Source organism: Physeter macrocephalus, chromosome 11, assembly GCF_002837175.3.
Source record: "Physeter macrocephalus isolate SW-GA chromosome 11, ASM283717v5, whole genome shotgun sequence".
Taxonomy (NCBI): domain Eukaryota; kingdom Metazoa; phylum Chordata; class Mammalia; order Artiodactyla; family Physeteridae; genus Physeter; species Physeter macrocephalus.
The window spans coordinates 104,641,497-104,663,957 of NC_041224.1; the positions used below are offsets into that span (position 1 = coordinate 104,641,497).

Genomic DNA, 22,461 nt, shown 5'->3' on the forward strand with positions numbered 1-22,461 from the left:
CTGTAAGCATCATACCAGTTACTTAGATGAAGGGTCCAGTGTGTCTGGGGAAGTCCCAGAAGGGTGGTGGCTCTCAAGCTAGGCTGTTCGTTAAAATTACCTAGGATCCCAGGACCCACCAGAGAACTACCAAATAAGAGTCTTAGGCAAATGGCCCTGCCTTTGGGGCTGTAGTTTTTTTTTTTCCTTGCTTTGTTTTCATTTTGAAAGCTCTACCAATGATTCTGAGGGATAGCTGAGATTGAGGAGCACTTCTGTATAATCAACCCATGATGAGAGGTTCAGGAGAACCATTCCACTGCCCTCCGAGCAGTGTGTGGTCCACGGACACATAGGAAGTATTAAGAGCACCTGTTCTATCCATCCACAGGCCCACACATAAACAGAACTCTTTGAGAATCAGCTTCTCCACCTAAGGCCACATCATATACTTCAAGGCAAGGTCAGGCTTTTGTTTGTTTTGTTTGGAAATGTAAACTTGACCCTAGGCTTATTTTGTGGATGTAGAGAAAACAGGATGAATTTATCTCTATCCAGCAAGATCATAATTGGGAACAGTGCAGGGGGGTTAGAGGGAGGAAGGAAACAGAAGTTGTATTGATAAAGGACGTCCAGGAGAGAAGAATAATTGGTTAAAGAGTGCAGGAGAGAGAGAGGAAGATCAAACAACAAAATATATTTGAGTTCATTTTCTTCCTCGTAGCCCACGAGTAGAGGTGTTTGCACACAGTAGGACTCAATAGTGGTTTTATGATAAAAACTTATGCCTATTTTGTTAATTCCCAGGATGAATGGTGATTTTTTTTTTCCTAGAGACGTAGTAGATAAAGACAGTATTTGATTTTTCATGTCCAGGTAATCTGACCTTTTAGATGTTAAACTCTTTGTAGGAAATATTTGTTATACAATGCCTTGGGTGAAAGGAAATGGTTGAGCAGAGTTCTTAGTCTTGACCCTATGTGGCCGCTGGTCCACCATTCCATCAGAGGCCTGATGAATGATGAGGATGTATGGTTCAAATAAAAACTAGAGCAGTGCCTGGAAAACAAATCTGGCTGACAGGGTCCTTTTATTTAGAGAATGAACTTGGCAATGTCAGATTCTTAGAAATCTGTTAGTCAGCTATAGGAGAAAGGGGGAAAATTAATGCAGAGAAGAAAATAATTGCTTCACCTCTTTCAAAGGTCATCAGTCTAAATGTCTTTAATACCCTGACAAATATCTCCTGTCAATTTGCTCCTTTAAAAGATACCATAATAGGAAATATGTTCGAGCTGCCATCCTGGCTGTCTGGTTTCCCTGTGGTGTCTACCTGAAAAGAGAAGCACAGGTGCATCTAGAATGACCCTGTGCTCAATTTGGAGGCGTCCCAATGGCCACCATTTGTCCCCTCAATGGAGAATGCTTATCCTCCTGTTTCAGAATCAGCATTTGTAAAATCCCAGCCTGAGTGGGAACCTCCAAAAGTCATTTAATTTGTTCCCCAAACATCGTGGGTTGGGATGGGAACATGGTTGCATGTGTCCACCATTCTCAAAGAGCCGAGACCTTTATTTTTAAAGACTTGAAAGGCAGGAGATTCCTCAGTTGCCTTTAGTCGTGCATTCAGGGCTCAAATCTGCACCATCCACAGGCTCTTCCTTCTCATGACTTGAAGTGCTCACAGGAAATAATGAACTCGGGGTCATAACAACAGCTCCTCTGCGATCCCTAAGTCATCTGAGCCATCTCTCTGATTTTCCTCACCCCTTCGGCCACATCTGTGCAAAAGAGAAGCTGTGTAGGCACTTTCCTGGAAGAAAATACCTCCTTGCTGTGCAGGTTCTTGTTACAGATAAGGCTCGTGACCCAGAGCTTACATTTTCTCACATAAGGCTCTGGCCTTCCATCCTTTTGTCCTGAACTACTTCCATGTGGCTATGAAATTAATGACTTGAACAAAAATGAGGTTGCCAAAATCTTCTCACTCAGGAAGAAGAATTCTAGTGCTCCCAGGAGGTTGGGTTGGCTGAATTCAATGAATGATAAACTATGGACATGGTAAATTTGGCATTCAGTGCTAGATGGTCGGGGGATGGATTGTTTGGGTTTTGCCTATGTTTTCTCTATTTAAGAAGTGAAAGAAAGAAAAGAGACTAGCCTGCCTTTGTGCACAGCTTTTTGAGCATTCTGTTCTTGGGCCCTGGGATATGCAGTGATGGTGAGCGAGCAGTACTGAGAGCATGGGAGGTCGGGCTCCTGGAGTCACGGTCACCCTGCTGACCTTGCTGGGAGGTCAAGTTCTGCCATAGGCCCTCTGCAGACCAGCTTTAGCTTTTTCTCTCTGGGGCTGTACGGTGCCTGCAGCTTGTGAATCGTGGGTCTGTCTTGTCAGTAGGGCAACTGGGCAGACTGTCGTGATCACTGAACGTGGGGAAGTGGGCTATCGGATGCTGCACTTCCTCCTCTTTTCTGAACTTCATTAAAATTCTATTTCATGATTTCAGTTTTTAACAGTATCCCAAGAGGCCCAAGAAGGATGCCAAGAATGTGGCCTCCTTTCGTGTGTGTCTACCTTAAGGGTCTGCACTGTTGTGGTCGAGTTGGCCCAGACTCACTTGAAGTGTTTCTTATAGGGGAAACCTCATTAGGGGACTCCATCCTGACACTGTTGCTTTCTGTATAGCCAATGGCTCAGAAATCTTTGACTAAGAGTTTTAGATCCATAATAATCATCCTTTTATAAGTGAAAAATCAAGGTGTCAAATTGTAAGAATGACACCTTAGACTTCTTAGAGTGTCTTTATATCCCAAAGTGGGGAATCAAAAGCTGGACTTGGCAATTACCTAGCTGAAGAGTAGGGTATCTGATCCAGAAAAGGTGGTGAAGAAAAGAGTTCAGTTTCCTGTATTGGGTTTTTCAGGATTTCACACTTAGTGAGGGAGTTAGGATGGCTAGAAAGTGCTTATGGAATTGCTATTGTCATATTCCCTGACTCTGACTCCTAATCACTAGTCATACTACTCTGTACATGTGCCTTCCCACCCCTGGACTTTGTAAATTCCAGTATACTACTTTAACTGTCATTAAAGAGGGAAAATTGTCTCTGTTCCCAGGAATTTCCAATCCAAGACCTGTTTGGAAAGTGCCCCAATAGTTCCTTCAGTGCCATTTGAGCTGGGGAGTCCCATCTGTCCCACTGATTATGCAGTTCTGTCAACCCCTCCTAGAACAGTGGGGTGCTTGAGTGGGGTCTTGGGAATTTGGCCAGAAGGGTGTGATGGCTTTGTAGCAGTTGAGGAAGGTAGACCTGGAATCTGATGGCTGGTGGGGGCAGCCTTGGGAAGCATGGAGCAGTGTAGAAACCATGTCTCTAGGGACAATGTGGACTATTTATTACATGCTAGTTGTCTTAGAGTTTAATTTTAAAATAAATTACTTAACTGTGTTACCCATCCATAATCTATCTTTTATATTTCCTGTGGATCTTATGGAATACTTTTCTGTTTTGCTCTCCACGTAGGGACAAGGGTAGGATCCAAGGTGAAGGATCCACTAAGGGCTGTCAGAAGAGCCAGGATGTTTGAGATCCAAGTGAGAGTGACTCCCTGGGCAAGGGATTTTCCCTATGGAGTCTGGGGTAGGCCTGAGGGAACTCAGGGGAGGACAGAGGTGTCTTGGATAAAGGCTGCCTCTCTGGGCTTTCTATCCAACACCAGGGCAGGGGTAGACTCTGGAGTCAGTGCCTAACTGCAAGCATGCTAGGTACGCATTGCCAGCCACCTTTCAGACAGGTGAAGTCATTTACAGAGGATTCTGGCAAATAAATCACACCTCGAGCGACTGAAGTGTTAACGAAGAGACAGAACACTTTTGTAGCCCTCCATTGTTTTAAACACATGCAGCATGGTGTTGCGTCCCATGCACACGGACGTTTTACTGAAACGATCACGTGGTAGTAGTGCTAAAGAAAAATTTGGAAAAGGAAAGTCCAGTGGTTCTGCAACCACCCAAATGGCTATTTCATTTTTATAGGTTTCCTTATCATTCTTGCACATATATATATATATATATAAATATAATAGTAGAAGGCATTTTGCATTTTGCCTTTTTCACAGTGGTCTATCATAACCATTTTCTGTGTTTCCAGTAGCCTCTGTAAATTGTCTCCTTTAATGGTTGCAGGGTAGAACATCCTGAAGAAGCCCCATGTTTTACTAGACAATACTTTTCTTTTGAATAGTCAAGTCCTTTCCGGGTTTTTTGTTTGCCCCATTATGATGCTCTTTTCACAACAGTGTGCAAACCGTTTTGCTTTTTTTGAATTACTCCCAGAATTAGGATTACTACAGCAAAGGTTATTGACTTCTTTATGGCTCTTTTTATGTACTACCATCTTGCTTTTCAAAAGAGTTGTATTCGGTGCCACCTTACAGGGTAGCACCAGCTAAATTGCAACTCTGATGGCATGCATTAAGGCTTTTTCCCCATTTTTGAAAATTTAGTTGATGAAAAATGATACATCAAAGTTGCTTTGTCATTCCTTTCATTACTAGAAGAGATAAAATCTCTGCCATATGTTTTAATTTTATTCCTGATATGAATCATTTATTCATATCCTTTGCCCATTTCTTTATTTGATGATTTTTTTCTTACATTGCAATGAGATGTTAATCCTTTTGTCGAAGTGATACAAAGAATTTCTGTAGTCTATTAAATGTCGACGTTTCCATTGTTCTGAAGTTTAGTAATCTTGGTAAAATCCTATCTTTTTATTTCCTTTGAATTTATCTGTTGCTTCAGAGCATAGATAAGTATTAGCTCTGTAAAAGAATGTGGACTATTTATTACATGCTAGTTGTCTTAGAGTTTAATTTTAAAATAAATTACTTAACTGTGTTACCCATCCATAATCTATCTTTTATATTTCCTGTGGATCTTATGGAATACTTTTCTGTTTTGCTCTCCACGTAGCAAAGAGACATTTGCTTAATAATCCTGCCTTCCCCGCATTGTACTAAAAATCTGCTTTGTCATATGCTGCATTTCAGATTTGTTTATGGACTTTCTGTACTGTGCTACATTCTTCTTTTGAACCATTACCAGAATGAATGAATGAATTTTGCTTCGTAACATTCTCTAAAGCTTAGTTTCTTTTCAGAATAAATTTCTTAATGTTTATGTTTGCAGATTAACTTTATAGTGATTTTGTTGAATTCCTAAATACCCTACTGGAATTTTCATTAAAAGTACATTAAATCTGTAAGTTAAATTTAGGAGAATAAGCATTAACAAATACTAGTATTTTCATTCCGTAACAAAGTACACATTTCCATTTCACCAAATCAAATTTTGTTTCATAGAGCAAAAGTTTGTGGTTTCATTTTGAAGGTTTAGCTCAACATTTAGGTAAATTCCTAAAATTTTTAATATCTTGTAGCAATTATGAATAGAAACTTTCATTATGTTTTCTAACTGAAAATACTAGGTTACTAGCTTTTGCTTCTGCTATTAGGTGTTACTGTTTTTTTACTTGTATGGCATTATTGTTATTTAGTTGTTGCTTGTGTCAGAGGAAACCTCCTGGGCGATGTAAAGGGTCTCCAGTGGGTTGGAGGAAACATTGCTCTGTGACCTTCTAGCAAGGCTCCTTTCTTTCTTTGATAGACTGAAAGAGTGGAAGGGGGAGGGGAGTGGGGGAGGAGAAGAAAATGAAAGTACACACATCCACTCTCAGGAAGTGATGTCGTGCCCTGCAAGCCCTCCAGGAAGGTAGCCCCCCAAGCTTTTGCAGCTTATGTTAGATCCACAAGGAGTCTTTCCAGAACCTGGGACCCCCAAAGTGGAATCTGGGGTTCCAGATTATAAAAGAAGGTGGCTTAGAGATCTGACAGTCTTGAAACTTTTATGTATGGCTGGAGAGGAGAGAAGCAGAGTTCCCCTCTCCTTTGTTGCCATATTGGGATTATCTTGCTGGGTGACAGTATCCTCTGGGAACCTCCTAAAGAAATGTCAGTGACAGAATCACTTTTGAAATTACAGACGAGATGATTGAATTAATGATCTAGTGGAACATTTTTCCTCAGGACATGGCATCAGGGTGCTTTTGCTGGCTTCACCCCCTGCTGCACTCCCATCCCACAAGGTGGTACCATATATTCTCATTCTGCCAATGATGATAGCCAAGGTCACTCCCAGCAGGGGCAGGACTGCCATCCCAAAAAAGTCTCACAGTCTTGAGGTCTGGATCCCGCTTGGGAACAGACCCGTGAAGTCTTCTATGTAGCATATCATCTCCTGGAATGTTATCTAGAATTAGCATCAAATAGTGAAAAGAGTTGGTAGAATTTGTCGTTAGACCCAGGTTGAAATCCAAGCTCGCTGCTTACAAGCTGACCATAGGAAAGCTTCTCTTTTTCCATTTGTATAAGGCAGACAAAAGGACTATCTCATCCAATTATTATTCATTTGTTCAGGAAATATGAAGATGAAATATGAAAATAAGTGCCTCCTGTTTGCCAGGCACTGATAAAAGTGATGTTGATATGGCAGAGAACACACCAAAGACTCATGGAGCTTATGTCCTAGGGGGAGGGAGGGAGGGGAGATACATGTCAAAACCAATATATCAGCTAATAAATGCCATGAGAAATAATAAAGCAGAAAAAATGTGATCAAGTAAGGGGGATTGTTCTTTTAGAAGAGATGATCAGAGAAGACTTCTCTAATAAGATATCTGAGCACAGAGGTGAATAAGGATGGAAATGAGCCATGAGAATATTGCAGGAAGAGCATTCCAGACAGAGGGAAGCATATGTTCAAAGGCCCTGCAGTAGGAGCTTGCTTGTCTGAAAAATAGAGGCAGGGCCATGGGGCTGGAGCAGACAGAGTGGTGGTGACCCTCCTGCTGGCAGGTGATGAGGTCAGCTAGGTGGAGGGAGCCAGATCAAGTGGGGCAGGGATTGCAACAGCAGGCCAAATCCAGCCTATGCTTGTGTATGTACAGCCCTCTAGGTAAAAATGGCTTTTAATTTTTGAAAAAGTTGTTTAAAAAAGAAGACTACATGACATATGTGTCCTGCAAAGCCCCAGTTATTTACTGTCTGGTCTTTTATAGGGAAAATTTGCCAATTCCTGATGCAGGGCCTTAGAAGCCATGGTGAGGACGTCATATTTCTAAGTGTGAAAGGAAGCCATTGGGAGGGTTTTGAGCAAGAAAATTAACGTGAGGTGCTTGACAGTCTTAAACAGATGGCTCTGACTGCTGTGTTAGCTCAGACTGTAAACGGGGCAGGTGCAGCAGGGAGCACAGTTAGGAGGTGTTATAGTCAGGGTGAGGCAGGGCAATAGGTTGGACCAGACTGAAAGCAGTGGGTCAATGAGTAGTTGGACAGAGAATACATTTTGAAGGTGGCACCGAAGGTGCTTTAGATGGACTGTGGAGTGTGAGAGGGAGGGTGGAGTAAAGGATGACTCCAAGATTTTTGGTCTACATCCTCTCCTTAGGTTGTCCTGGAAACTGAATGAGAGAATGATCTTTTCTGTCCTTAGGGTTTGATGCCTTCAGTTCTTTCACCAGGTTGCAGTCAGGGTTACCTTCCTAAGGGACAGGTTTTTTTTGTTTTGTTTTGTTTTTTACCTTTTAAACATGTTTATTGAGAGATCATTCACATGCCATCAGATTCACCCGTTTAAAGTGTACAATTCAATGGTCTTAAGCAACCATCACCACCAAGTTTAGAACATTTTCATCACCTCAAGAAGAAACCCTGTGCCCATTAGCAATCACTTCCTGCTTCCTTTCATCCAGTACCAGCCCCACTCATATAATTTCTTTCTGGACATTTCATATAAGTAGAATCATACAGTATGTGCCCTTTTGTCACTGGCTTCTTTCACTTAGCTTAATATTTTCAAGATTCATCCATGTTGTATCAACTGATTGGATAAATGAAATGTACAATAGAATATTATTTAGAAATAAAATGAAGTACTGATATAAGGGACAGTTTTGATTGTGACATTCTCCACATAGCACAGGGAGATCAGCTCAGTGCTTTGTGACCACTTAGAGGGGTGGGATAGGGAGGGTGGGAGGGAGATGTAAGAGGGAGGAGATATGGGAACGTGTGTATGTGTATAGCTGATTCACTTTGTTGTAGAGCAGAAACTAACACACCATTGTAAAGCAATTATACTCCAATAAAGATGTTTAAAAAAAGAAAGAAAAAGGAAACAAAACATTTACATGATTAAAAAAAAAAACAAACCTCTACCAGTGTCTCATTAGCTGTGGAACGGTCAGGTGTGGCCCTCCATAATCTGACAGGCCTGTACCTGCATCCTAACTCATTTCCAGCTGTTCCTTTTCATCAAACCCAACGCTAACCAGTGAATCGTCCACCAGTCCCCATGTGTACTTCATACTCCCGCCTCCAGCGCTTTGCCTATATGGGTTCCTCTTTTTCTTTTTTTTTTTTTAAATTATCGTTACACATCAACTGTCCTACTAGAATGTTACTGTCTACCTTTTTGATAAAGCAATTCCTTAACACCCTCGTTACCCTCCTGGTCTATTCCAATGCTGTTTGTCTTCACCTCTTTGAACAGGGACGTCATTTCTATTTGTAACATGGTTTTTTATACACAAGCCTTGTCTCCTGCCAGAAAACAGAGAGGGAGATGATAGAGGATATGGTTAAATCCCTCATCTTTGTTAAATCCCAGCTTTGCCCTTGGAACCTGCATGACTTTGAGCAACTTACTTTACTTCTTTTTTTTTTTTTAACATCTTTATTGGAGTATAATTGCTTTACAATGGTGTGTTAGTTTCTGCTTTACAACAAAGTGAATCAGTTATATATATACATATGTTCCCATATCTCTTCCCTCTTGCATCTCCCTCCCTCTTGCAGCCTCACTTGGTGCTTCCGTAAAATGGAGGTAATTCCATGGTTACTTCACAGCACTAATTAAGAGATAGAATGAGATGATTCCTGTACAGCACTTAGTGTAGTTATGTGCCTGCCATGTGGTTAGAGCTCATTTAATTCCAACTGTATCAATTCACCTTCATTAAGGAGCTGAGGAAGTATCTTTCTATCCTATCCTTCCTGGTGCTGTGTACCCTGGTTTTGTACACAGTAGGCAAATGAATATATTGTAAAAAGTACAGTGAAATGAGTCAGGTTTTGGAATTAACTCTGAGTTCAGTTCCCACCACCACATCCAGCTGTGTGACTTGTGGCAAGATCCTTTCCTCTCTGAGTTTCAAATTCCTCACGTTCCAAGTGGATGAAATGATTCCTACCTTGAAAAGTTAGGAGGATGAACTATGATGGATGTAAAGCACCTGAGGCATGGTGTGTGCCAATGATAGCTCTCACCAGGATGACGATTATCAAAGCTTCTGCAGAAAAAGCTCCTTTACCTTTCTGGCACGGAAGCTGGATCATTCCTTAAAGCATTGGTCCTCAGAATGTGGTTTCTGGACCAGCAGCATAATCAATGTCATTTTCCCTGGAACTTATTAGAAATGCAAGATCTCAGGTTCCACCCCGAGCCTAGTAAAGCAGACACTGTGGAGTGGGGTCCAGCAGCCTGTGTATTAACAAGCTGATGGGCACAAGCATCTGAGATCTTAGTGGAGGGAAGAGTTGGCATGTGTCGTTCCTTTCAATCCCAGTGGGGTAGTTAAGTCACTCTGCGTTTCTGTTGGCATCATAATTGAGGACATGAGAGCCAGGAGATGTTTCCAGCATTGCCAGAGAAGGATAGCACAGGCTCCTTAGTGCCACTTTGGGGGTCAGCAACTCCTGACTCTTTACCTACGATTACTCACAGAGTTGACAGGAAAAAAGAAGAATTGGAGGAAGGTGTGACCCATGGTTAACAATGGGAAGTATAGTTTAGTGAGTAGTTCAGTTTGAGGCACAGGACTAGTCTGGGAGCATAAACCCACAACATAAGCCATCGTGAGCTATTAATTAACTTGTAATATTATAACTGTCAGTGAGCCTGACAAGATAATGAAAATTCTTTAGTGTGACTGATTTTAATGTAAGCTGTTGACGCATTCGTAAATACAGCAACTAAAGTTAGTTCAGATGGTTTCAAGAAATTCAGAAATATTGTGAAGAACATTTAATCCTTCCATAGTATTAAGGTCTAGAGAGCATTTAAATATCTCTATAGCTGTGGGAAAAAAAGCACAGCCACATTTATATATAGTTACCAGCTTTTTTTTTAACATGATACCACATTTATCTTTTTCCTTTTCTTTAGGCTCCTTGCATGACATGAAAACTCATCTCTTTGACAGGGTGATTCTGTTAATCCAAATAGAGTTGAAATAGAATTACTTCAGGCCTTACCATCTAGACCTCTGCCTTCTCTCCACCACCAGCTTCCCCTTCATCACCTGTGGCCCTGATGAGGCGTCGACACAGGAGAGGAGCAGACCCTCGAACCAGCCCTTGGGCTTGCTGCTATGTAGCTCTAATACATGATGCATAAGAGGTGCCCTTGGCATATGGAAGGAAAATGTTAGAATTTCTGTTTATGATTCATTTTAATCTCAGGCTTTGAACTCTCTTTTTGTCCATATTTGGGGATGGTGGTCTATGTGCAAATATTTCTTCCTAAAAGGGGTGTGTGATCAAAAAAATGTGACTTGTCTCTGAGGGCAGGTTAACATGACAGGGAGAGATTTGGGTAAAAGGTTGAAAATGTTGCTGCCAAAACATTCTAGAATTTTCGGTAGATTTCAGTTTTCCATGTTACCTTTTCACCTGTAACTGGATACATAATAGCCTTGTCTCCTATCATGTGCTATTCAGTTCAGATCATGGGGTGCCAATCAGATAAGGGGGAAAGTAAGACACCGGTGGCTTTATGTTGGGCTGTCTCTTCCTCTTGGGCCTCTCCCGCTGCTTGGGCTGCCACTGAGTGAACAGCCAGAGTGGAGCTGCCTGGTGGGGCACAGAAAGGGCACCTAGATGGACCCTTAACTAGACAATCTATTCTCGCATCACTGGTTGCCCTTTTAAAGCCGTGGATTTCAGAGCCGTCTCTCATGGGTGCAATGTGGGTAAATAGGACCCAAGTGAGTGGGGAGGAGGCAAAAGTACCTTGAAAAGACCACAAGGCACAGACTGTGACCATATGCCTGCCCCCAAGCTGCCTTTTTGTCGCTAGGCTGTAGTTACATCACATTTGTTTCTCTCTCTCACTCTGAACGCTTCTGAGAAGTTTCAAAGGAAGGTAAGCAGTACCTATCTAATTTACATGCTTCTCTGGTAGAACGGCTCTGGGTTTCCGCTGATCCCGGGCAGGGGCCGTTTTCAAGAAGAGGCCCCACCCACGCTCTCCCAGGGATGTTGCATGGCTGTGGTCACCAGTCTCCCCACCGCCTGTAGGCTGGCCACTCGCTTCTAGAATGAATTCCTTGGGAGCTTCGCGATGGGTCTTTTCTTTGTAGTCTGTCTTCCAAGAATTCTTGTGCTGCTTTGCCGTCAGAGAGGCCGTGCCTGGCCGGTGCTGACATTTCTCAACCTCCTTCCCCACAGGCTGCACAAGGGGGTGGCCACAGGACCCTGCTGTATGGCCACGCGATTCTCCTGCGGCACTCCTTCAGCGGAATGGTAAGCATCTCTGGATCCGCTTTCACCATTCAAGGAGGAGGGGAAAGATGAGGAGGGGAGAAAGGGCAGGAAACCAGCAAGTGTCTAGATCAGGTTAAGTAATCAGCGGGAATCATTTGAAATGGAAATAACTATAGCACATTACTGTCTTAGCGTTTCCTTCCTGGAACTTACCTCACTTAGCACTTATATATTTGTGTTTGTTTAATGTCTGACCACCTTCCTCCCCACTCCAGAGAAGGACCGTGTCTTGTTTTAAATTTATTTAACTAAACCTAACTCGACCGAGTGCAGTGCCTGGATATACTAGATGCTCAGTAAATATCTGTTAAATGGATGATCAAATAAACCATGGAATAACTGATGACTTGCACATACGACGTATACGAGCATAACCAGAGTAGGAGAAAAAGAAATCACATGGGTTGTTTGTGAAATGTCTCCTCTTTTACTAGCTATAGGAAATAGGATGGTATCTGGTGCCTTCAGTCCTGGAAGAATGTGAAGGTATTATGTTAATCTAGAGGTGGGAGGCAGACAAGGAGCAAAGCAGTCACGGGAAGCAGGTCAGGCTTTGATCTATTCAGGGATCTAGAACCAGAATTAACCGAAATGGCGATTACTCACTATAACTTGAAAATTTTTTCAAGTTTTAAATAAATATAATTTGTTAAACACAGATACTGCAGTTCTTTTGCAGGGAGTGTTAAGAGGAATATCATGATCTCAATCAAGTATAATACGTGCCAACTGTAATAACCTTTACCCCCAGTCCCTACATGTATCATTCTCCCTTGCTATCGGCATAAGGAAGATTTCTTTCTCTAGCCCTAGTGGAAAACTGTTACGTTAATTCAAGACTTTATTTTCACACATTTTACACCTGCAGCAGCTGCAAAGTTTGTCTCAAAGCTTCAACTATCAAATTGGCAGCGAGAGCAGCAGCTGCCTCTTAAATAATTTATTTATTGAAGCTTTTTTTTTTTTTTTCCTGAGCACTGGTAAGAAGTTGACTTTTTCAGCCTGAACATTCATCTGTGATAATCCCTCGTGGCAAAGGACAGAGAACAAAAATGACCAAATCGAAGGTTATCTGAGCAGGAGATGGGGACAGAGAGTGGGGAAACTTTTGCACCCTGTCACTCTCTAGAATTGAGAGGTGATCATTTATCTTTAAGAATCTGGTGCTTATCCATAGGGTAAATAAAACCCTAATACCTCTCTTTTTCTACCTAAATAGAATAAACAAAAGCTCAAAAAGCACTTCTGGCTTTGAAAACTCAGGCTAGCATTGTGCTAGAGCAAGGAAGGTTTACATTATTCATCCTTAGGTTGGTTGCCCCTCACTCCCAAGAAATTCCACTCACAGTTAACATGAATTCTATCCTGGCCAGTTCCTTTTAGGAGCAGCATTGAGCATGAAGCCTATGAAGATGACTGTATAATACAACGATTCTCCATTTTCCTGTTGCAGTGAACTAGAAGTATAACTCAGCAAGTTTGTGCCAAGTGCATATCCGCCTCCCAGTCTAATTCTAAGACCACCCACTGTGCCTGTCAATAAAAGGAGGCAGGGAACAGGCTGTGTACTTTTTTCCTTTATTAAGTTTTTTTTTTTTTTTTTTTTATGCGGTACACGGGCATCTCACTGTCGTGCAGCGGCCATGGCTCACGGGCCCAGCCGCTCCGCGGCATGTGGGATCCTCCCGGACCGGGGCACGAACCCGTGTCCCCTGCATCGGCAGGCGGACTCTCAACCACTGTGCCACCAGGGAAGCCCTAAGTTATTTTTTAAAATAATTTTTCACTTTTACATGCACATGTATTTTTATCATCAGAAAAGAAAAAACAAAAAACCATAGGCATTATTTGAGAAGTTCTAAAGCTCATAGAAAATTTGAGAAACAGAAAATAAATAGAAATGGGGGCATCATTGCAGTCACTCCCACTGTCCAAAGACAACTTGTTATCAGTTTGGTGTAATTCCCTTTAGCCTGGGTGCTAGGCATTTAAGTTTTGCATACGTGGCAACTATATAAGTACACTATTTTGTGTATATTCCATATTGTTACACACTCTTGAAAAATATGCTTCATGGTAACATAATATTCCATAAAGTAAAGTACCAGAGTCTGTCAACCTTTCCATTATTGTTGGCCATTTATGTTCTGTTTATATTGTTCCCAGTTGAAAATTTTCTCAGAGTACCTTTGAACAAAAGTATATTTAATATTTCAAACTTTTTCTATTTCAAACTTATTCCTCATAGTCCTGTGAGTTAAATCACTAGGTCATCAGATAAGAACATCTTTGAGGTTTTAAATATTTTACAAAAGTATATCCCAGAAGCACTGTAGCAATGAACAAGGTAAACAAGCCCTTTTCATAGTAGCTCAATGTTGAAATTGACAACTGGAAGCCAACTAGTGGTGAGATGCCAAGATTTGACAGAGAGTATAACTTCACTAGCATCTGCTCTTGTTCCACAGTATCTAACATGTTTGACTACATCAAGATCCCAGACAGATAAACTTGCCTTTGATGTAGGTCTACGGGAACATGCCACAGGTAAGTCAACATGCCTAGGTCTGCTGCTCAGTGGGGTCTTGGGCTAAGGGCTTTTGAGAAGGGTACTGAATGCTACTCATTTGGGATTCCAAACCAAACTGGTCAGTATCAACCTGGTCTGATAAAACTTTGGAGAATTTAAAAAAAGAATGTGTAATGAAAACATAGGAACCAAGAATGAGGGCAAACATAATGTTTTAACCACAGTCTGCCATAGTCTCAAAGAAAAACAATTTTTAGTGTTAGGAACCGAAAGTAAGTAGAGAAGTTATTCCTGAAAGAAACCAGTGGTAATGAATAATAGCTAAAAAACAAAGATAGCATAGTAAGGGTTTACATAATGAAGTATAGTGTTGAGATCAGAAGAGTAGTTCTGGGACTTCCCTGGCAGTCCATTTGTTAAGACCTCGACTTCCAGTGCAGGGGGTACAGTTCGATCCCTGGTTGGGGAGCTAAGATCCCATATGCCTCGCGGCCAAAAAACCAAAACATAAAAGAGAAGCAATATGGTAACAAATTCGATAAAGACTTTAAAAATGGTCCACATTAAAAAAAAAATCTTTAAAAAGAGTAGTCACATTTTATTCTGCAGTGAACCAGCTATTTTTAAAGCAGTGTTTCCTACATGTTAGTCAATCACATCCACCATCGCGGTGTTTGCCATTCCTGTACATCGCTTTTATTATTATTTAATTTATATTTTTCTTTACATTTACTTACTTTTGTACTTATAATTTTATAATAAGACTAAACTAAAATCATTGGTGTAAGTAGAAAACTGGTATTGCTTGCCTTAAAAATAAATATAGTGAAAAGAAAACCATGTCACTAAATAATTGAAGAGGTGCTGGCAAATATTAGAAAAGTGTTCATGATATACAAGCTCCAAAGTGAAAACTTTCTGATAGAATCAGAAGGCTTAAAAGTAATAAAAGAAATTTCTCACTATATGATTCAATGTTGTTTAATTGCCCTCCACCGCCAGTGCTATACATCATATACCATCATATAGTTTGGGGAACACTGGCTGTTTTTATTTTTTAGTTCAGTCGAAAATAATGACAGTCAAGTGATGGATCCTTAGCAAGGTGGTGACCAGGAAGATGCAGGTTCTCCCTGGACACCAGAAATGAAGAACAGAGGACTAAGATAATTGTCAACAAATATTTCTAGTTATAGTATCAAAGAAGGGGCTGACTTGCTGTGGGTTATTCCAGAGACCAGTGGAGCAATGGATAGAAGTTGAAAAGAGGCCCATTTCATCTCAATGAAGGAAACCATTTTGTAATATCTGCAAGTATCCAGTAGAGGAACAGCTGGCCTCTGGAAGGAGGATGTTCCCTGTGGCTGGAAATATTCATGGGCAATCTATCTGCCAAGGGCATTACATATATAATTTCTGCTCTATTTAGAGGTTGGGCTTATGGACCAATCAGGATTCTTGGTTGCAAACAGCAGAAACTAGTTCCATTAACTCAAGCAGAATGAGAGTTTACTGGAAGAATACTGTGTAGACCTGCTCTGAAGCGGAGCCCCAGCCTTAGAAAATGGGCAGAAACAAAGGCAAGGGAAGAGCAAACAGCCTAGGTCACACTGCAGGGAGAGTCTCACTTAAAGTCTCAGTCTTTAATATCATGACATTTTCCCCCAAATAGGAGGGGAATTCCATTGTTGGGTAGTCAAACAAGGACAAAGTCCATGTGGTTTTGCTAAAACTACGTCAGTTCATAAGGGGATGATCCAGATTGTCTGATTTTACAGATATCTAGAAAAAAAAATCTAGAGTTTAACCCATGTGCATTTGCAGTTTCTGCATCATGCACAGTCACATCCAGAACGCCTGACGAGAGCCCCTCCCTCTCCTCTTTTTGTACAGAGCAGAAGAGTGAGACTGCCTCTTTAGGGTTTTTTTTCTTCTTTCTGAAATCAGATTATATTTGAATTTGATTTGAGGTTGCTTTGTTTTCAGCTAAAGTGTTATTCTTGGTTTTTTTTTTTTTTTTTTTTTTTTTTTTGCGGTACGCGGGCCTCTCACCGTTGTGGCCTTTCCCGTTGCGGAGCACAGGCTCCGGACACGCAGGCTCAGCGGCCATGGCTCACGGGCCCAGCCGCTCCGTGGCATGTGGGATCTTCCCGGACCGGGGCACGAACCTGTGTCCCCTGCATTGGCAGGCGGATTCTCAACCACTGCTCCACCAGGGAAGCCCTGAAGTGTTATTCTTAAAATATAATTTCCTCTAAGGTGTTGTCAACCTTTGCTGAAAATTACAAAATGAGTGAAGGGCCACACATTCTGAGTGTAAGTTGACCTCTAAATATAAACCAGCTGTCAGTCTTAGAGCACATAGTCGGAAAAGTCATATATGGTCATTCTATTTATACCAGTAAAATGACTTTAGACTTTTTGAGAATTGGGAAGAAATTTGAGAAATAACCACTTTCTAGTCATGTGTTCAGGAAACCTTTTTTTTTTTTTTAATTATTAGAGCCTCCAATAAAAATAGAGGGAAATAGCAGCAGAGAATATTACTCATTCTAGCACTTTTTTTCCTAAATTCCTAAAATCAGACTTGGTGTGAATTCTGCTGACAGATTAAGGAAACACATGCACCAACCCAAGTTCAAGGTGGCTGATCAGAAGCTGACTTTGGCAGAAAGACAGAGGGGCAAGTGTTGACCAGGTGTTCATGAAAACCTAGAGCCTAAAATAATTTATTTACCTCCCTCACCCCCAACCCATTTCATATTCTCCTTGAAGAAGGCCAGCTTGCTATTTGTTGGGGAGGAGGAGAGTGCTCAGGCACCTCAGATACGGTTCAGTATGGCCTGGAGTGGATCTTCTCTCTTCAGGAGGAGAGTCACTCAGGATCCAACAGAAAAGCATTGTTTTTTACCCAGGTCATTCTGTGAATGCACTTTTGGCTCAGAAACCTCTTCTGAATTGAAAACAAGTAGTTGAGTTGAATCTCTAGGAGTATGTGAGTAGAAGTTTGGAAGCAGTTTCTTGAACATTTTTGGAAACTTTTCCCCCTGCACAGTGGGTAATAAATGATTTGACTGACCTAACAGAACTGGTGACCATTTTGCCCTTGATTTTGCTTATTGGATTCTTTCTTTTCTCCTTTTAAAAGCTTTTTGTTGTTGTTTTGGTTTTAGACATAGCTTTAGAATTAGTTTAGAATTGGAAAAAAATGAAAAAAAAAAAATCCCCACCAAATGTACTATTAGGTATTTTAGGACCTTCACCTGGCCCGTACACATCCTACTGATTTGGGGATTGGCCCTGTCCCTGGGCTCCAGACCACTACCCTGTTCCCAGGAGAGGGCGAGAGAACAAGGATGCTCTTCTCTTGTGTGCCTCTTTAGGACCCCTTCGTCCTGGTCCCCCTCAGTGGTCCAGAGCACATAATGGATATATACATGTCATTTCCCCTTTCAGATGTAGAGGCCAGCCTCTTCTGTTACGAAATTTTAAGTTTAATCAAAATGTAATCAAAATGATCATATTTATTTATCCAAAATAAATCAAAGTAATACCCGTACATAGTTAAAAGAGAGACATAGTACTCCTATGCTTATTGGAAACATCCATCTCCTGCCCCACCCCTCCCCGTTCTGGATTCCTGCATCTCTGGGGCATCCACTTTCAGCTCCTCTAGTGCGAGTCATACAGTTTACTGCTATTTAGCTATTCTTTCCAATTAGGTATGATCTATTGATGCCCTAAATGAATAATAAAAATTTACCTCTTAGTCTCCACTCTTCCCTGTCTTCTTTCCACCCTCCCAATATATTTGCATCCATTTTTTATATAACTACCAAAGTCAATATTAACTACTTACATTGGCATAACTGTAACTTTTATTTGCAAGTGAGACTCGTGATATACTATGGTCAGTTCACTTTACTGTATTGCTTTTGAGTTTTCCAGTACTTAATAATTGCCTTGTTTGTTGCTTTACTTTCCGTGACCCAGTCATTCATTTCTAAACTGTCCCATAGAACAGAAACTCTCCCCTGATTACATTCAGTCACAAGAGCTGTTCTGTCAGTTTCATCTTCTTAGAAACCTCCACTGTCATCCAGGAGATTCCCATTTTCTCTCTCCAAGATTCTGTATTTCCTGGATCTCATGTTTTTCTCCCTTATTGGTTTATCACATCGTTTTGGGGGACTCCATTTCTAGCAGCTTTTACGGAAAAGATCCATGGGAGAAAAATTGTTGTCTGAAAGTTTCTTAATTCCAGCTTTACAAGTAATTCTTAAGAGTATTCTACATTGGAAATATTTTTTTCTTAGCATCCTGGAGGTTTTCTTCTAGCTTTTGGTCTGGCTGTGAGACATCTACATTCTGATTCCTGATCCTCTGTGTGTGACCTGTTTATATTTTCTGAGAGCTACTTGGATCTTCTCTTTTGGCCCTGATGTCTGCAGTTCCACAGTGCTATGTCTTGTCCTGGAACCTTATTGTTCTTAGTGTCACAGGAGTGGACCCTGGTGTGTGTGTCCATTCTTCACTGTGCTAGGGACTCTGCAGGCCTCTTCAATCTGAAAATGTTTGTCTTTCGGCCTTGGGAAAATTTTAATATTATCTCTTTGTTAATTTCCTCCCGTTGTTTTCTCTGTTCTTGCTTTTTGGAACTCTTCTAGACTGGTTTTCTAATTTCCTTTTCAGTCTTGTTTCTAATCTGTTTTTCTTCATTCTTCATTTTGGGAGAATTTTTCAACTTTATCCTATAACCTTCCTGTTTCTTTTTCTCTTTTTCAGGATCAAAGAATTTTCTTTTTCTTTGAAGGGATCCTTCATGGATACTCTCATAGCTGCTTCATGAATGTTACTTTTTCTTATCTCTGAGATTATTAATTCTAAGATTTGCTTAAAATTATCTTTAGCTGTCTGTAATCTTCGTTTTTTCCCTTTACCCACTTTTTGGTTTGTTTCCGTCATTCATGTTAGAGACTTTCCTCACATGTCAGGTCATCCTTGGTCCCCGCAGATGTTTAGATCAAGGCGGTAAAAAGCAACAGGAAGTCCTGACTGTGTGAGTGGCTTGCCATCTCTTAAGCCTCGCTTTGGGGTAATCTAGCAGGGACCTAGGCATTGCACTGGAGATGCCCAAACAGGTGTCTTTTATGTTGGGTAGTTTGGCTTCCCTAAAGAGTAATCTTCATTTGGGTGGGGGGAGGTTCAGCATCACAGCTGGCATTCTGGAAGCTGAGGAATGGAGGTAAAGGAAGAGGATCTGGGGTTTTACTAATTCTGGGCAATTCTAGAATTCTGGGCAAAGAATTCTAATTATTCTCCATTTTCAGCAATACTTTTTACTTCCTTGTCTGACAGTGCCTGATCCATGGAAGTCATTCCATGGATTTAACTTCTATTCTTCTGTACAGTGGAGGGGGAAGAGTCACCTGGCATGCAGGATAAAGAAAGGGATGCAAAAGGTTAAATGTTCGCTTAAAACCTTCAGCCAGTCCTCCTGTTTTCAACCCCGTCTTCTATGGTTGCCTTCACAGGGAACTGTTATCTCCAATTCCAGAGAGTTTCTGGAGAATATGTAGCGGGAATGACCTTATTTCTTGAGATCAACTTCTCATCCATTTTCTTACCCAAAGACTGGGGTTGTAGCTTTCTCTTGGCTAAAAGCATCTATCTACATTCCTTTTTCCAAAATGTCAGTTTTTCTTCTTTGCTGTTAACTTCTCACCTGCTGTCTTAGTCCTCGTAGATTTAAGCCTTCTGAAAAACCTCTGATTTTTTTTTTTTTTAGTGGAATTACTGATGATTTAGTAGAATTTCATGGGAAGGGGTGGGGCAAAGATAAAAGTCTGTAAGTGGTCAGTAGACCAATGAAGTCATTTCTTAAAGATTTGTAGGTGCTTGTGAAAAAAAAGCATTTTTCCATATGTATTAAAAATACTCAAAGGCTTCTATAGCTTCTGACCTCCAGTACTCTTTTCCAAATACTGTCTTTCTGTCTCTAGAGAAAATGAAAATGATAAACACACTCAAGAGCAGACGTGGGGGTAACTGGAATGCTTATAGATAGATAGAAATTGGAGTGTGTGTGAGCGCGTGCATGCGTGTTTCAGGGATTCTCATCAGGAGGAAGGAGAATGAGGGACAGAATTAGGGACACTGGCTTCCAAGAAGCAGTCACTAACTCAAAGAGCCTTTGTGTAGGAGAAGCCTGTTGGTGGACCATACATCCCGCTTCCAAGCAGAGGTCTGAGGGAGAAAAGGTTCGAATTGGTGATGACCTCATCCTTGTCAGCGTATCCTCTGAAAGATACCTTGTAAGTACCTCCTAACACAAGCATCTTTCATTTCCAGAGTAGTTTCTTTTAGGAATAGATGGCCAGGGAGAACAGAACCACATTAGATTGAGTAAGATAAGATACCTTTACCCAGTGTGCTTGAGAGGTGATTAAATTCTCTCTCCTGCCAGATTATCACGAGGCCTGGAATGTAACTGTTAGTTATTTTTTTAGATTAAAGTACTGTTCCCAGCAAACTCTGCTTAAATGCCCCCAGGCTCTTCCTTAGAAAGCCAACTATTAACACATTAGTTACCATTACTCTCAGTTTATCACATTGTTTAGCTCTTGTCCAATGAAGAACAAGCCAGAAAGTGTTGGATATAAAAACATAAACTTATGTTGGAGGGAGAAAGAGAATTGTACATGTGTCAGTGTGTGGGATGTCACAGTGGTTAGAAGAGGCAGGTGAGATTTTGCACCTGGGGATGGTACTAGGCAAGCATGGTTGAAGTCAAGCCCTTAGGGGGTGGAGGTGGGGCGATACCTTGCAGAGCAGAGAAATGTCAGAGAAAAGTATTTAAGCTTCTCAGCGCCAATCCTACCAGCAGATTTTACTTTGCCTAGACCAAAGGCTGGAGTAATTTTTCCCACTTGTGAGTTCCCTTCTCCTACCAAGAATAGACATTTTATAACTTCCTGTTGAATCAGGGATCCAGCTGAGGGGATGAAGTTAACTCTTGTCTGCCACCTCTGTAGCTGAATACTTCCTCTTCCCTGAATAAGGTGTCCCACTTTGAAGCTGCTTCTAGATTGGGTGGAACAATCTCCCACAGGCTACGTAGAAAAAGCCCCGTGACAGTAAGGCTGTTTAATTCAATCCTTGAAATTCTAGGTGAGCTGCTTCTGTCAGGACTGGCCTGGTGATTTAAAGGATGTCTCATTTCTGTTTCTGCTGCAGCATCTCTCAATATCAAATGGTAACATACAAGTGGATGCCTCCTTTATGCAAACACTCTGGAATGTACATCCTACGTGCTCAGGAAGTAGCATCGAAGAAGGTGTGCTTCTTTGTGTGCATTCAGCCCTCAGCCTGCCTGTTTGTCTTGTGCTACGTATATTGACATTTTCTGCGACTTCACAGCTCCTGCCTGAATGTCTCGGTACACAGCGTGATTTTGGTTCACCTGAATTCCTTTCTCTGATCTTAGTGTCGATTATTTTCTGTCCTGATTTCTGATTACATGAGCACTCCTGACATGATGTTTCAATCCTTTCGAGTTCACTATTGTTTTGGCACTATGTGTATTCAGGACCTTGGAGATGTACCTTCCCTCTCCCACTGACTTTTCATTTTTATTTATGGTTATAAGTATACAGACCTTAGCAGGTTCAGTTTTAGAAGACATTATTTGCCAAGAAGGTGACTTTTTAAGATATTTCTCCCCAGTGCATCTCTCCATACAGGTGGGAGAAGGACTTTATAATAAAAGGATATTTGGCCATTTGTTTTTGTATTTATGGAAGGCCATTTAAAAACAACACATGGTATTTTCTCCATATTTTCTTGTTCTCTTAGAAGTAAGATCATCAAAGTTTGTTCAACATATCCTGTTTCTTGGAGCCAGGCAAAGTCAATACACCTTTCAAGTAGTATAATAAATACACTGGCCTTACCTTACTCATGGGTAGTATCACAGCTGAGCACAATAATCAAATGTCAATGACCTAAGGGTTATCACATCACATTATAGCACTTTATAGCAAGATCAGGATTTTAAAAAATACTCATAGCACAGGCTTTAACCCTGTTTTAAATCTTGAGCCTAGTAGTTTCAAGCTTGGAATGCCTCTCTGTTTCATGATGTTGGAAAATAGAGGGAAAACTGAGAGTTGTCAAGGTGATACCCCAGTTTCAGGAGGCATCATAGCTAAATTGAATAATCAGGAACCAACAAATTTGTAACTCTTTTGGCAACTGATGGAAGACCTTTCAAAAGCAGGATATGTTTT

At 41.1% G+C, this 22,461-nt stretch overlaps 1 protein-coding gene across 12 annotated transcripts in view; it reads left to right on the forward strand.

Moving 5' to 3' along the window:
- RYR3 (ryanodine receptor 3) overlaps positions 1-22,461 on the forward strand; it is a 570,442-nt gene that overhangs the window by 247,237 nt on the left and 300,744 nt on the right. For 10 of the 12 annotated variants that reach the window (XM_055088336.1, XM_055088341.1, XM_055088340.1 and 7 more), the window contains exons 4-7: positions 11,548-11,622; positions 14,112-14,190; positions 20,375-20,487; positions 21,410-21,509. The exons of the other annotated variants lie outside the window; for them this stretch is intronic. In XM_055088336.1, the coding sequence (XP_054944311.1) occupies positions 11,548-11,622; positions 14,112-14,190; positions 20,375-20,487; positions 21,410-21,509 (367 nt within the window). The remainder of the gene's footprint in view (positions 1-11,547; positions 11,623-14,111; positions 14,191-20,374; positions 20,488-21,409; positions 21,510-22,461) is intronic. 12 annotated transcript variants of the gene reach the window in all.